This window comes from Trachurus trachurus (genome assembly GCF_905171665.1).
Source record: "Trachurus trachurus genome assembly, chromosome: 23".
Taxonomy (NCBI): Eukaryota; Metazoa; Chordata; class Actinopteri; order Carangiformes; family Carangidae; genus Trachurus; species Trachurus trachurus.
The window spans coordinates 8,323,523-8,339,991 of record NC_139912.1 but is presented as its reverse complement, the minus strand read 5'-3'; the positions used below and the strand labels follow the sequence as shown (position 1 = coordinate 8,339,991).

Below are 16,469 nucleotides of genomic sequence, written 5' to 3'. Positions count from 1 at the left end.
TTGCAGGGATAAATGATGGTGAATTAATGTATGTCCGTGAAGGGCTCGCAGGAGGAAACGAGCGCTCCCTTCTGCAAAATGCACGCGCAGAACCGACGGACTGCACGTTTCCTTCATCTTTTATTTTAAAATAGCGCGAGCTCCCATTGCTTTGAAATAACAAGCCCGAGCAGGAGAAGAAGATGTAGATTTGTTGGAGGGGAAATCCGAGCCGAGCGCAAACACCTGAAATCTACGCGGACGGAGGGTTGCCAGTTTCCCTGCCGAACTTTTCAAAGCAGGAACAAAAAAATTAACAGGATTTTAAGAAAAAGAAACAAAAGCAGCATCAGATGAGAGGAAGAAATGTGCAAAGCTCCGTGCGTCTTACCTCGATCCAGAGTGAGCGGTTGGACCACTGTCGCCATGACTGCTGTTTACTGGAGACTGGAGAGACTACAGGAGCTGCAGCATCACAGAGAGAGAGAGAGGGAGAGAGAGAGAGAGAGAGAGAGAGAGAGAGAGAAAGCGAGGGAGGCTGGGAGTGGTTGGGAGGGGAAATAATCTACCTCAGTCCTCATAATATCTCATCATCACCTGGCTTTGTTTGCAGCTTCACACACTCTCTCTCACACACAGTGGAGAAATGTAAATGTGCATTTTTGCACAAAAAAGGATAAAAGATTAAAACAAAATTGATACGGCACATTAATCAGCCTCCTTTTAACATTAAAATGAATTTGCATAGGAAACTAGTGAATCATCTTTAAACCATGCATAAACTGTATTTTCCATGCATTTGAATAAAGGCACTATTACAGTAAAAACCTGCATTAGATTGAATGTGTTGTTAAAAAGTGGTGGTGTTGTGTAAAATTAGTAAAGATCAGCTCAAGATCTGCTTGTGATTATTACACTACATGGCCAAATGTAAGTGGACACCCACACAAACGATGTAGAGGACCGACTGAGCATTGCACTCACACACCCCGCGGGCATCATTACGCTGCTCTGTAACAGCCTCTTCTCCTCTGGACAGGCTTTCCACTGTAGGTTTTGGAGCCTGGCTGCAGGGATTTGCTCCCATTCAGCCCCTTGGAGCATTAGTGAAGTCAGTCTCTGATGTTGGCTGACAAGGCCTTGGGTCACTGTTGGGGTGGTTCATCCCAAAGGTGCTGGATGAGGGAAGGGGGTTGTGGTTTTGAAGTCCTGGTTGTGAGCAGGCCAGTCACGTTCCTCCACACCAAACTGGGAGAGAAGGATTTCTTTGTGGCCCTTGTTTGGCCCCCATGCATGAGGGACTGGCCTGTGTTGAAACAGGAAAGAGCACAAACTGTTGCTACAATGCTGGAAGCAAACTATTGTCCAAACAACTCTGAGATTAATATTTTATGAAAGTGGAACAAAAATAGGCTGCTGTGGTGCCTGAAAACAGCTCAAGCACACAAAACATATGTGAATTATCAGGTTTTTACATATTTGACCACATCACGTAGCTCATAAATCAGAGCAGAGAGCACGGGCCACTGTCCCCCTCTCTAACTCACTGTGGGTGAGTAATAATTTATTGCGCACTATATAAAAAAGTCAGTCATCAATCATCACAGCGCACCTATAAAACACTATGGTTTCCCCACATGCAGCAGTGGAAACCAGTAGCCAAGGTTTGCACTACTGGATTTCACAATATTGTGTGTGTGTGTTTGTGCCTGCACGTGTAAAAGCTTAGCTGCGTATAATCCATTCATCCATTGCACTTCAGAGATCAGCTGATCGCATCCACGCCTGCCATTAAGGTTTATTGTGAACTGCCGAGCCATGCCCGCCTGTTATCTCCTCTCCTGGCTACATAGCGCTGCATGCAGCCCCGATAAGGACTGAATGATGGTTGTGAACCTTAGTTGAAGGGCTTAAGGATTAATCCTCATGTTTATATGCTACCACAGAACCAGAGCCAAACCACTGGCCCCCTTCATTTACTGTAGATCGGCTGCCTAATGGTGCCTGCTGCTGTGGCATATCTCATACATGGCCAGTCATTACACTTGACAGAGGCAGAGCACCACAAAAAAAACAAAAAAAAAACACAAGCAGTGAATCTCTAGTTGGAGAAGAGGGTGGAGGGGTGGGATGTTAAGGCAGCATGACATGTCACATGGCTCACAAACCTCCATGACAAATGCAAGCTGTAAACATGAATACACACCTGAGGCAAGAGACAATATTTAGGTTTCTATGTGCACATGCAGCTGTAGCAGGACAAAACCCACTGTATCTCACAGACAGTGGAAAGCATTTGAATCTCATTTATTCTGCCTTTCACGGGGAAAAAGTCACTTCCAGCCTATGCCCATTTGGGAGGCAATTACCCACACTCCTAACCTCACGTCACTTCAAATTAGCTGCTGGGGAGGAGGTATGAGAATATGATTTTTAAAATGTACAATCATAAGTTCATTTCTTTTTTTTTTTAATTTTCCAGCATTTCTGTCGACATAATCGGCTCCGTTTTTTGATTGAAACTGTTACTAAAACCTGCAATGCTTTTAATCACATAGTCCATATGTGCTGGTGAATTCCAGCCACCCACAGTCCCACACAGCTGCATGCAGATGTAAACTGGTGGTAAGTGGGAGGCTGGAGGGGGTGGGATAGAGAGGGTGAGGGCTTATGAGAGCACGCAGAAAGAGGGCACAGAGAGATTACAGGCTCCCATCCATATGGGCTAGAATACAGTTCTGCTTCTTTCTTTCTTTTTTTTTAAAGAGGTGGGATTATGCTGCAGTGCTCTTAAAACCCTCAAACTGCAAATAAATTGATTTCTGAAAGGCCGCTGCTCGACAAGAAGAAGATGCAAGAGGTTGTGTTAGATGAGATAAAAACAGACGACTGGACTGAAGATGAAAGCTCAGCACATTAGTCAGTGTCAGAGCTTTATGTGTTGGCTGCTTCCCCCATTAGGTCTCATGCAAAAAAAAAAACTAGTTCAACAGGTGCTGTCATTAAAGATATGTGGTGGGCAGTACATTTATTGACTTTTTTGTGTTGGATGAGACGATCAATACCACTCTCATGTTTGTCTAGATCTAAAAATACAGCCAACAGCCGCTTTGTTTAGGCTTGAACGTAGGAGAAAGGAACTAAAATCCACCTACCAGCATCTTTAAAGTTCACTAATCAAAGGTCCCATATTATATAAAGGTTTATTTCCATGTTTCTTTCATTATAAAGAGTGTCTAGGTTCTATATGAATACTGAAAACCTCAGTCCACAGAGTCTGTGTTTGGAAACTGAGCCTTAAAACGAGCCATCAGGACTTATGTAACTTTGTGATGTCACTACAAAACAGTCACCAAACCCCACCCACCTGGACCCACCATCCAGTATTTTACAGCATTTACCTGAAATGAGCCAGATTTTTTATTTTATTCAGTCACTCTGAAAACAGTCAGCCAATCAGAAGAGAGTTTTCAGAGCGTCCTCTCCTCTGATTGGCTGACTGATAGCTCTAGAGAGAAAGGCCTGTGACAGAACTATTTAAAACAATATTAAGATGGTTTCAGGTACATGAAATGATAAATATATCATCTTATGGCTATCAAAAATTGAAATAAAACAGGAAAGTGTAAACGTTAAATGTTTAAGTCATTATATATTGTTTGTTTGATACACAGTGAATCTTTAGTTGTCTTTAAAATCTACAATAGCCTACACTGAATTGCATTGTGGGATGCTGTCATGTCTTTGTTGTAGTTCTGCAATGAAGTCGCTTCACTTAATGAACACACAGGTCTCAGGTCAAGTTAATAATCATTCAGCCCGTATTAATAAAACTGAGACTTTGGATACATTTTTTGGACAACTATTGACTGTAATCCCCGCTCAGCACTGACAGTGATCTATGTGGCATGTCACACTGGGGGGAAAAATATAAATCCAAAATCCACTTTATTCATTTCATAGTTTATGTTCAGTTTTTTTTTCCCTGTGTGATGTGACAGGTTGTTTATGAAAAGCAGCTCCGTTGTTTGGTACCAAGCTCCGTCAGGCAGCTGCTGACAGATAATGAAAGTGCAACGTCATGTTAACATGTGTGAGCCACTGGATACTAGTAGACGTCTAGAAAATGGAATTTATTTTTCAGCAAGACGAGTTGATGCAACAAGTCTGCAATTTTTCTGTATAGTGGAACAACTTAAGTTTCTCCTCACTCCCACATCCCAAGGCTGCTCTGTACTGTACAGATAAAAACACATTTTCATTATATGCAACTTCAACAATAACCTTGATTTAGGCGACGTGCAGTGCAGGTGAACAAAGAGGAGGCGTTACCCACATGGCTCTCTCCATTGTATTTGGACCTTGAACACAACTTTGCTGTAACCATAAGGTGACTGACGCCCCCTTCAGGGAACCAGCACCCACTCACTTTGTCAAATGGGAACAATACATTACACTGACTCAATGAAAATACCAATTTGCTTACTCGTCTTACTGTAAAGGTTTATTGAAAAGCACGGTGACACAAAAGTTATGAAAACTCCTGACACAAACTTATTATATCTGTAAATTTATGTCAGTTCAATATAACATTTTTTTATGACGCAAAAAAAAAGTTTATGTGCAGTGCATTTACAACAAAACAAAAGACATATATGAGTTGCTTTAGTTGTTTTGTGTATATTTTCAGGCACTCATATAACTTCTTATTAGTTTCTCCTTTTAATCTAGGCAGCAGGGGCTCACAGCGTTGACAACGTTGAAGAAAGCAGTAAAGGCTGAAACACGTATAATATTTCTTACCCAAATGATAAAATAATCTATTTTAATAACACATTTCTATACCACCGTGGGAATATCTTGTATACACAACACAGAGTTTTATGAGCTCTTAACATAGGTCTAGTGCTGCTGGGTGTATTTACTCCTGAGTGGTTTAATCTCTTTTCATTTGAGAGGGAATGACAAACACAAGTGTGTTTTCTTGTCACAATATTATTAAACAGAGTAAACTGGGAAAGTTCATTGATGCTGTGCAGCTGCTCATTTGGCACTTTAACGACTAACAGACAAAGATTTCTGTATTTGTATTGAGCTACAGTCACTTTTACACACAGCAAACGTGTAAAGGCTCTATTATTGTGTCTCATCCTCTCCTGCTTTGACTGATATTAAATAGAGAAATAATCATAGTGATAATCTCTTTTTTTAACCTTGATGCACATCAGCAGTCTACTACATAAAGTGTTTCAATGTTCTTAGTATTTTGTGTTATGCTCATTTTAGTGAGTTACAACAAACTCACTCAGTTGTAATGACGTTATCTGTCATTTTAAAAGATGAATAATGTTGACTGGAGTCATTCACAGGCCTCTCTGCCCACTGCTGCATCTAAAAGCTGTTAAAGATGCAAAATGGTAATCATTATCTTCAAACTAATTTGATTATGAATCCATATTCAGACACTGTAGGGGGGTAAAATGCTGCTTGGAGATTAATCATAAACTCTGGTAATTTGCCTCTAACTGCTTCCTGAAGAGCTGGTTGACTGTTTCCTGCATGGAAAAAAAAAAGATTCATACTTGTCATGTAAAATGAGAGTTCAGAGGAAGATGGAGGAGCTTCCAGTTTAGGTCTGATTGGATGCTATTAGTTAGCGATCTGTGCACGTCTGGATGATGCATTTTCTGCTGCTCGCTCGCAACTGTTCTGTTATATATAAGGAGTTATGGCAGCGGGAGGGGGCTCTGGACCTTTTGACCACATAAATTACAGCATGAGAGGAAAGGGGAGGCATGCTTTCACTGGCAGGGCTTTGATTATGGGTATACATGAAAATAGATTGTGACTTACAGGCTCTGGTGAAATGTTATGAAATTTGAGTCAATAAGAAAAAACACAAAAAATTTCATCATGTCTGAGACGCAATGAAACAGGGAGAGTACCTTGATAAATAATTCAGTATATGGATAACATACAATGTGTTTAGAGCTGATATCCTTTTGTCTGTCACACGGGATGAAGAATTTCACTGTTTATTTCCCTTGCAAAAGTGCAAAAGTGCAGTTTGGTGAACCCTGAAGCTGCGTGGCTTCCCTGGAAAATGCACGATGCATCCTGAGCTGTCAATCAGACAACACCGCTCTGCATGTATAAATAGAGACAGAAAACCTGAAATATCAGATGCACGTAGGGGTCACGTCCAGGGTGTGGGGTGGAGGGGTGGGGGTGCAGTCAGTGAGCTGGATTATGGGTATTTACCAGGCAGCTTGGATGATGCACAGTGACGAAAGAGTTGTTACGCCAACAACATCTCAGAGGGCCCAGAGCTGCTGCTGCTGCTGCTGGGCTGCACAAGCTGCTGTTGTGTAGAATGAGTGACTCAGCTTAACAACAGAGGGAGACATGTTGCATTTCTAAACTGACTCTATACAAAATTAACAATTACGTTGCAAAACAACAACAAAAAATCCCCAAAGAACCCCCCCTGATCGGTTTAAGCAAAGGTATTTGCATTCCTAACTGAGGATGGGTTATTGATGAGGCCATGAAAGTTTAATGCACCTCACTTTGGGGACAGAGCTTCAAGCATTTCACAAATATCAATGACATGGCTCTGTTCTTGTTTTGAATGATAAAAGACATGCTATGGGCTAAATATCTACCCTAGTAAATGTCTTGGGGCTTATGTAAGGCTTTAAAAAAAATCTCATTTAAATTTAAATTTTTACCATAATAAACATTTTAAACAACTTTTCTTCCTTTGCACAGCATTTTTTTTTTCAAGCTTACATATTTTGCAAATAGCCTAGTTGTAACATTTTCACTGTGTTGTTTGCACTGGGACCGGTTTATGTGTTGTGTAACAGTTTTGATTTGTGGCTCAAACTCAAAGCTCCTCCTGCAACTGCATCCAGTTCATAGTTCGCATTCCTTGAGGGTATTGTGAGGTTTCTGCAGGAGGCTTCTTCTCTCCCCTTTAGGTGGCCCCGGATGACGTCGCCCAGTGTTGGTTGAATCACGGTTGCGGGACTCTCACGTCTCACCTGCAAGGAAAACACCGGAAGCGTGTGAAGTTGACTTTTTTTTCCTTTTTGTTTTTAACATAACAACTAAAGCAGCAATGCACTTCCATATTAAACACACGCTGCGCCTGGGTCACTGCGGATCCGTCCAGGGTAAAAGGACACTCGGGAAGAAACTGTGGGCAGCTGCAGCACAACAACAGCAACAACGTGGCTTCACAGCAGCAGGATCGCATCATGCTTCTGCTCACGTTAAGACCTATTTCACCCGGCGGTGCTGCAGGAACTATGCGACCGACACGTCTGCGTACAGGCGAGCCTTCGCCTCGGCCAGAGACCACCCCGAGCAGTACTGGGCCGAGGTGGGACAGGACATAAGCTGGTTTGAACCGTGGACTAAAACTTTGCACGCAGAGGACCCGGTGTTCCCAAACTGGTAGGTTACAATGTTGCAAGAAACACACAGTGACACTGACAATCCAAGCAAAGCATAACATGTCATTGTCAGAATGAAAACCATAGAAACTCAAAGGTAACACTCGTTAAAAGCCGAGCTCAAGTCACCAAAACGCTCTTACGTAACCCACTAGTGGAAAAAATACCAGAGTTACTGCTGCGGTCAATACAACGCTGTCCACGAGCTACTGCAACTCTGGGAGTTCTACTTTCCAACTTTTCGATTGGTCCTGAACGCAGCGTCACTTCCACCTGTACCTGTGCTGTAGGCTACAGTGTGTTTTGTAGATTTATTTGATGAGAATATGAGGAGCATCATGTTATGTCACTTCAGCCTCATCTTTGATTTGAATTTGGAAATGTAAGCAAAGCTAATAGCTAATAGACCAAACAAAAAAACGTATTAAAAAAATGGTGTTTCTCTCAGACTACAAGAGTTTGTAATTGTATAGTTTTTAAATGGTGGTATAAGTGAAACAGTGTAATAACAGTTTCTTCATTTTCTTGTTCCTCACTTGGAAATTATTAAAGTCTTATTTTATTTATAATTATTTGATACATACTGTAGAAGATATTTAAAAGTTAAATGTTGGTTGTGAAACATGTGATGATGCTATAACCTTGTTGAGCTGTATGGCAGCCCCCACACATGCTTCCTGCACTGGGAATGTCATTTAGTTGAAAATTACTTTCTATCATTTTTATCTGGTGTGTGTGTGGTGTTATTCTGTTGCAGCGCTGCCTGAATGTGGTACAGGCATGTTATAATAATGAAGGGTACAGCCACCCCTCTTCTCTCTGGCTGCTGAAACAGCAGAGCTCAGACACCATCTGCTCCACCTGCTTGCTGCTCCTTATCCATATGCACAGCAACAGAGTGAGCTGAAACTGTCGCCTTATCAAGTGCATTGATTTGCCGTGTGCTGCTGCTTGTATCTGCATTTGTTTTCCGCTGGATTGATTTCATCACATCCTGTTTCACTTGTTAGATATCAGTCAATGTTTGCATATGGTATGTTTATTTAGAAACATATGGCATGTACAGCATTCATATGTTTTAACACACAATCCATATTTGATCATTCTACACTGTTTTTGATCGTTAGTTGTTTGTGTTTGTTGCTTTCAGGTTTGTGGGAGGGAAGTTGAACGTGTGTTATAATGCTGTGGATCGCCATGTGGAGAGCGGCCGAGGAGAGCAGCCTGCCATCATCTACGACAGCCCAGTGACCGGCGTTAAACAGATCATCACATTCAGGGAACTTCAGGACCAGGTAAACCAGGTTTTACAGAAGTCAGTGAAGGAGCTGCAGGTGTGGCTTTGTTAAAACCTGACAGTTGCTGCTATTACAGCACTAAAATGATCATTTTTCAGTGTTGCCATGACAATAAATTTAATTTCCATCCTTGAGCTGAGACAGTTGGCCAAGTTTTTTTTTTTTTTTTTTTGGTGGCAGCTCAATTTAGACAATATTAGGACATGGAACAGAAAAACATAATAAACGAAAGAAGGGGTGGAAATAATTACCTTAAGTGACATTTGTGCAGAAGCTTCAGTTCAATTATGATTCAATGGCGTGTCCTATAATCAAATGTGGACTAAATGAGCAGAAATATAGCTACAGCGTTTTATTGAACTATCACCCACAATGGTAAAAGACATTTAATATAATTAAATGAAATGTAATTAAATTTACAAAAAGACATTGAGTTCTTTCATTTGTCATATTCATATTTAATTGAAAATAGTTACTAAATATACATTTATTCTGTATTCATAACATAGAAACCATGTGTGGGATGCATAAGAGAATCCCAGATCCTTTTAACTTAAGCACTTGTTGGTGGTTGAGTTGGTGTAAACTCAGCTAAAGTTCATGTTGATACTCATAACTCTGCACCGTCTCCTCTGCATCTTCTTCCAGGTGTCCAGGTTAGCGGGCGTCCTGGTGAAGAATGGCGTGCGTAAAGGAGATCTGGTGGTCATCTACATGCCCATGGTGCCCCAGGCCATGTTCACCATGCTGGCCTGTGCCCGGATCGGTGCCCCACACAGTCTCATCTTCGGTGGCTTCGCTTCCAAGGAGCTTTCTGTCCGCATCAATCACGCCAAGGTTTCAAAAAAATGGATTATTCATCTTGTGGTTGAAGTTTATCTTTTTCTTTTTTCTTTTTTTCTTTTGAGCTGTGATAACAGAACTATGTGATCTTAATTAATTCATGGTCACTCTTCAGCACTCTGGCCTCTCATTAAAAAGTAAGGACAGGCTGACGTGACGTCTCTCTCTCTCTTTACAAACTCCAAATACATTCAGTTTTTCCTGCACAGTCAGTAAAGCGCACCATTCATCTTGCCGAAGATGTGAAACACTGAAAGCAAATATTTGACATTTTGACAGGGAATGTTTCTGACGATAGTGATCTCTGCTGAGCGACGCGTTTGTATGAATATAAATCTGAAGAAACACAAACGTCGCCACCGGCTCCTCGATCAGATGGTCAATGTCTTTGCTGAATGAGTGATCTTTGCTCAGCGTGTTGATGCACAATGCAACGCCCTGCAATGGCCCCTGCTGCAAAATGAGCCAACAGTGACTGAGTGTGTCGCATTGAGAGGCCATGTGCTTTAAGGTATAAGTAAATCAAACTACGTGGCTGACATTTTAAAATGTAAAAAGTTAAAGAAATAGCCATTTAAAGGGATGGTTCAACATTTTGACAAATTGGCCCATTGCCATTACCATGGCCCTATAGTCTTAGGAGTAGGTTTGTTACCTTTAATTGTCGGTGCAAGCTATTTTTAGAACGGTGGAGCAGAGCCGCGAACTGCTCAGAGCTATGCTATGGAGGCTAATGGGATTTCTTGGTTTCCCTCATCAAACTCATCAAATACACAATCCAACAACTCCAAAACGCTCTGGTGGACAAGTTGTGACCTGCACATTCAACACGCTATGAAATAATAACAGAACGTTACGAGACAGAGGTGTTTTAGAGGTAAATACAGAGACTGCTTGCTGAAAAACTGCCCCCGACAGGAACGCGCATCGGCGATTTTGCATGAATTTACCTCGAAAACAACTCTGTCTCATAACGTTACATTATTATCTCATAGCGTGGTGAATGTGCAGGTCACAACTTGTCCACGAGAGCGTTTTGGAGTTGTTGGATTGTGTATTTGATGAGTTTGATGAGGGAAACCAAGAAATCCCATTAGCCTCCGTAGTGTAGCTCTGAACAGCTTGCGGCTCTGCTCCGCCGTTCTAAAAACAGCTTGCACCGACAACTAAAGGTAATGAACCTACTGCTAGGAATTATTGCAATGGGCCAATTTGCCAAAATGTTGAACTATCCCTCTAAACACTAGAACCACCTCAGGTGTGTGTTAAGCCTGCTATTTACTATGCAGCCCATATCATATGCAAGTTAAAAAGACTCGTGTGAACTGCATTTGGCTCAACGTTGGAGTGGTGCCACAGGCAACAGGCTCCCACTAGTAGCACCTCCTGTTCAAAAATGCACCACAACACATTTTGAAGTTTGTATGATGGACGCGCTTGGCTGCTATTTCTAATTCAGCCGTAAAACATGATGCTGTAACATTTCTTACACAATCAGATTCTCACTTGATCTCTGTGTTTCTCCAGCCCAGGCTGATAGTTACAGCCTCCTTTGGCATCGAGCCAGGCAGACGAGTCGAGTACATCCCTCTGGTGGAGAAAGCTTTGGCGCTGAGCTCTCACAGGCCCTTGAAAGTCCTCATCTACAACAGGCCCAACATGGTAAGGAGCTCAAAGTGCACGCTAAGATAAATTCGACCACGTGGGCTCATTTTCCAGCCCCCGCTGATGTGACAGACTGTAAATGTATCTGAAATATCTCAGCCAGCCATATGTAAAGCTGATTAGCTCGGTCACGGTGGTGCTGCTGTTGGGAGAAAAGGATTTCCCCAAAGGCGGTGGGGGTTGCAGTTTTTAACCTATAAAAACGTATTTAATCATTGAACTGAGCCCAAAACGTTGAATTTTTCAAGGATTATTGATCAAATACATATGAATGGGTATAATAGTCGTACAGATCTCGCCTCTGAATCAGAAGATGAAATGATGTATGGTTGGTGCAAGTGGATGAGACAGTGAAAAATGTGTCTTGTGTGTGTGTGTGTGCAGCTTAGGGATGGAAGCCAGTGTATGGTATAGAGAGAGTCTGAGCCCTGTGGAAGAATTATATAGCAAACAAATGTGCACGAATAAGGTGCCAGGAAGTTGAAATTTGCTACACTCATACAGGGGAATAAAAGAAAAACACTGTTTGAGGTTCCTAAACTCGATTGCACAGTGTTGCACTCATTCCCTTCAATTTTTGCGTCTTGCGGCTTCGTCGGCTCAGTTTTGTAATCAGTTATGCTGCGTACCTCTCTCTGGCTTTGTTGTGCTCTTAAATTAACCTTACATGAGATCTTCTATCTGGTTTGATCTCTCCAGTCGTACATATCAATGCCTTCTCTGGTGAATTAAGCAGTTGCTGTCAGAGTTTTGCAGACTTTTTGAAAGACGTCGTACGTGATGGACATGAGACGAAGCCGGCGAAATGGCTTTTTACAGGAAATCCACGGGAAACTCAAACCCTTAAAATCATTTGAAACACCACTTTGAAGGTGGTTGCAGCTGCTTCATCATGTCCCATGTTCAGTAAGCCAGAGGTTGTGGGTATTTTTTTTTTTTAATATATTTTTTTGAACACAGCGTCTAACATGAAAGCTTTGTTAAATCAGCCAAGCTTTGCTCTGGCTCGGCTTTAGTGAGTTTTTAAAAAAAAGATGCATTTTCAAATATCTGAGGGTTTTATCCTCTGTCTCAAGAATCCGTGTGATACTGATGAAACAATTTTCTCTGAACCAAAGAAAGAAATGACCAGGGCCTTTTTTTTCTTCTTCTTCTTCTACCTCCTGGGATGATTAAAAGTTAATGAAATTTAAGTATCAAAGAGATTCACTAAGATTTGACATGAGACAGATGTCGGCATCAGAAGATGTAATAGTCTTAAACTGTGACCTGAGAGAAAGAAATTGCAGTGACAGATGGGAGTTGGAGCAACAGAAAGTTCTTGTGGTGAAATATTATATAACCGAGTAAAATATATAAATGAATTCTTGGGGAAGGTTTTATTCCACCCAAAAAAAAAAAAAAAACTTTTCAAACCAAGCTTTTGAAAACATCAAACTACAGAGTCAATGGATTTGATTAATAACTCATAGATGGAATTTGTGTAGAGCAGCAACAGTTTTTTAGTTTAATTTGAATGCAAATAAGACTCAATTCTTCATTTTTCTTTGTGTTTTTTAGGAGAAAGTAACACTGAGCCCAGAATTGAGTCTGGACTGGGAAGAAGAAATGGCTACAGCTCAGCCTCATGACTGTGTGCCTCTTCCCTCCAACCATCCTCTCTATGTCCTCTACACCTCTGGGACAACTGGAACTCCAAAGGTAGCGGCATTGCAGAGTTATGATGAGCAGGAGGAGGAGGAGGAGGAGGAGGAGGAGGAGGAGGAGGAGGAGGAGAACGGGGGTTGAAATGGAAATCACACACTCACAGACTTAATGTAAACACACACTGTCACATAGACGAGTTATACGACGTCGCTGTCACTTCTGCGTGGAAGCTTTTTTTTCCCCGTGACTCGTCCTGCTCTTTGACTCTGCAGAACAGCATCGGCTCCATCTAAACACCATCACAGTGACATAAATAAGACAGAGTTTCTCCCTCAGCAGGAGCCGGAGCCTCATGCAGGAGGAATCGCCTGCAGGCAGTTTCCAATGGAAAAACCCTGGCTCCTTTCAAATAGCATCATTTTGTCGTTGGCCAGCACATGATATAAAATATCCAACTGCTGGCTACTTCCTGAACTTAATGGTGCTATTATTTCCTTTTTTTTTTTTTTTTTTCCTTGGGTGTGAGTTTATGTGAATTTCTCAGGTCGTGCCTGTGGGGAGACTATAACTTTTGAGGAAGAAAAAAAATTAAGTTTGGACACAAGGTGCAAACAATTTTATGCAGCATCATTAATTAATAAAAGTAATTATAGATTATAAATACCATCCTCTTCACGGAGCAAGGCTGAGCAGGCTGATATTAAAACCTCTTGCATCTTTGCCTTGGCGTAATACAGTACCTGTCACCTCTCTGATGTTTTTCTTATCTTGTCCCCCAGGGTGTTGTGCGAGACACTGCGGGCTACGCCGTGATGCTGAATTGGACCATGTCAAATATTTATGGACTCAGACCCGGAGATGTAAGGCAATAAAGCTTTCTCTTCAGAGTTAGGGCTGTGCTCTGAGAACAAAGAGCATTGCAGGCAGCCGAGGCAAGAGTCAGAGATTGTTCCCCCACTTGAAAGAAGGAGAAGATGAACATGTAATATTTATGTGAACAGAGGAGTCATAAGTTCAGGAATTAATAATTACCATTAAGAACAGTGTTGATTTAATTCACCCCACTTGTTAAATAGTATAATATTCAAAGTTTGAGTCCAGTCGGGGGGTCTTTGTTCACATTTCCACCTCTTAACCATCCACAGGTTTGGTGGGCAGCCTCAGATCTGGGCTGGGTGGTCGGACATTCGTACATCTGCTACGCTCCTCTGCTCCATGGCAACAGCACGATCCTGTATGAGGTATGTCTCCGTAGTCATGATATAGTGTCTTCAAAGAGCTACAGTATTATTGCAAAACATTAATAAAAAAAAAATGTCAGAAGTGTGCAATAAAACGTGAGTTACAGAACTCGCAGAGCTGCATAAGTCAGGGTTTAATGTCAGCCGGGGCATCAGCGCCGTGTTGCCCCCGTGAGCTGAATGCATCCATATTTGGTAAACGCCTCCAGGTTTGTGTGGACTGGGTGAACTGTTTGACCCCGTTGCCATGTTTGACTCTGGCCGCCACGGTCCACTGTCAGGACACACACTGCAACTCTCTCTATTCCAGTCCTTTGCTCCTTTTTCTTCTTTCTTTACCAATCACAGTCAATGTCTGACTAACACTTCCCACACTGGTGATATAAAGGAATTTCAACTCGGAGAAATCTTTTCTTCTAACATTAACTTAATGTTTCAAAAGCAGCTGTATTGATTTCAGCCGCCTGCAAGTCATGCAAGTCAAGTATACTTTATTTCCACTGCTTAAAATGAGATAAACACAAGAAAAACACTAAATATACTGCAAACATGTAGACAGAAACAAGAACCGTGAGCAAATAGAGGAATGAGAACTGATTAAAAGTAATAAATGAAAAAGGCCAGTGACTAAAATGTGTCTTTAGTCTAGATTTAAAAATAGAGATGGAGAGATATGATATCAGATGTGTCCAAACATCATCATCATAAGCATGAGCAAAGTTATCTGTATAAACCAGATCTGTTTCTAAATTAAAATAAGGGAAAAGGGATAATAGTTGAGATTTAATTAAAAATGACAAACAAATCCTGATGCTGTCTGAAACTTTGTGGAAAAACATTGTGATGGTTGGCTTAAAGCTAAGCTCGAGGACAGATGTTACTGTATGTTTGTAATGGCTATGATTAATGAGTAAATGGTTTTAAAAAATTAGCTGAGAAAGCTGAGTATATGTTTTAAAATAGTAAATTCAAAGTAAATGTTCGAAATGTTCGTTAAATGAAATAGATAAAAGGCTGGAAAAACTAAAAATTAGGGCTGTGGTGCCAACAGATAGATAAAAGTTATAAATAACAGGATGATTGAAGTGAAAAAGATGAAGAAATTATCTGTGGAAGATGATCACAAGATCACAACATCAAAAAGTATCCAACAGTATCAGTGTCTAATACCCGAAGCGAACAGGCCCTCTGCTGAGCATGTCATTATATTGTGGTAAAGGAATAAACAGGCTATAATTAAGTATTTTCTGCATGAATGTGTGTTTTGAACAGCCACTTCTGATTATTACAGGTAATTTGACTTTTCTTTGTGAGCCCGCTACCAATTGGAAACTGGATACTGCCTGTGTTTCTGATGAGGAGGGTACTACTTAGCATAGAAGAAAATCTGCAGGTGGAGGCTGAGAGCGTGTTGGGTGGTTGAGCTTTACAGTGTCTTTCTTATGTTGAGGGTCAGTCTTTACATCACATCTCTGATTTTTTTTGTGGCTCGATTAATTCGTCTGTTTGACTTCAGCCTCGCTCGTTGTGTCGTGTAGCTTTATGTTTTAGCAGCATGTCCGTCTTGAGACACGATGCCACCAAGCTGTTATCTTCCCTCTGATCAATACACAGACACAAATATTTATCCACAGCAAAGTAAAAATACAAAATGACAGCCAGAACTCACTGTGTGCTGTTTACCATCCTCCTCATTTATCTGCAGGTGTCTTCCTGCTGTAGGGACCCGATAGCTGAATGCAAGAAGCAGGGTGGAAATTGCCGTGTGAGGCGTTTTGCCTGCGGGCGTCTTTTACCTTTATCTTCTCTCCAAACAATCGTCCAATAACACAACTGTGTTTTTTAAGTCCAAGGATTTCTGGGCTCAGCTGTCTGGAAGGCAGCCTTCACACTGCGCGTCTCCAGTTTTACACAGCTGCCCGATGAATATTCATGGTTTCTGGTTTACAGCTGAGGTGAATTTGTACTGTGGAGCATTGAGGAAGTTTTGCTGCTATGTTTTCTGCAGCCTGTGCTCCTGCTTGTGATTTGTACGGCTGCCTACACACGCTGCACTTTGTGGACCAACTAGCTGTGGCTGTGTGCTGTTTTTACAGGGGAAGCCTGTCGGGACTCCAGATCCTGGAGCGTTCTTCCGTGTGCTGTCTGAACACCGAGCCTCCTCCATGTTCACGGCACCCACTGCCATCCGAGCCATTCGCCAGCAGGACCCTCAAGCTGCAATCGGGAAAAAATACCCTCTGTCTAGGTAAAAACATTAGCACTTCACACAGCAAGAAACCCCTTAGACCAAAATAATTACTGTTTGATGAACACTAAATGACTGATTGCCTTTT

The 16,469-nt window shown here is 41.6% G+C and overlaps 2 protein-coding genes across 2 annotated transcripts in view; one reads left to right on the top strand and one right to left on the bottom strand.

The window, feature by feature from the left end:
- lin7a (lin-7 homolog A (C. elegans)) overlaps positions 1-407 on the bottom strand; it is a gene marked incomplete at both ends in the record, with an annotated part of 31,482 nt that extends 31,075 nt beyond the window's left edge. The window contains one exon of the mRNA XM_083999273.1: positions 371-407. Coding sequence (XP_083855399.1) covers positions 371-407 — 37 coding nt within the window. The remainder of the gene's footprint in view (positions 1-370) is intronic.
- A 6,529-nt stretch (positions 408-6,936) lies between these two features.
- The window catches only part of acss3 (acyl-CoA synthetase short chain family member 3), a 40,112-nt gene continuing 30,579 nt past the window's right edge, over positions 6,937-16,469 (top strand). Inside the window, exons 1-8 of the mRNA XM_083999271.1 lie at positions 6,937-7,440; positions 8,590-8,734; positions 9,386-9,574; positions 11,108-11,242; positions 12,806-12,946; positions 13,672-13,752; positions 14,038-14,133; positions 16,230-16,381. Coding sequence (XP_083855397.1) covers positions 7,103-7,440; positions 8,590-8,734; positions 9,386-9,574; positions 11,108-11,242; positions 12,806-12,946; positions 13,672-13,752; positions 14,038-14,133; positions 16,230-16,381 — 1,277 coding nt within the window. The 5' untranslated portion in view covers positions 6,937-7,102. The remainder of the gene's footprint in view (positions 7,441-8,589; positions 8,735-9,385; positions 9,575-11,107; positions 11,243-12,805; positions 12,947-13,671; positions 13,753-14,037; positions 14,134-16,229; positions 16,382-16,469) is intronic.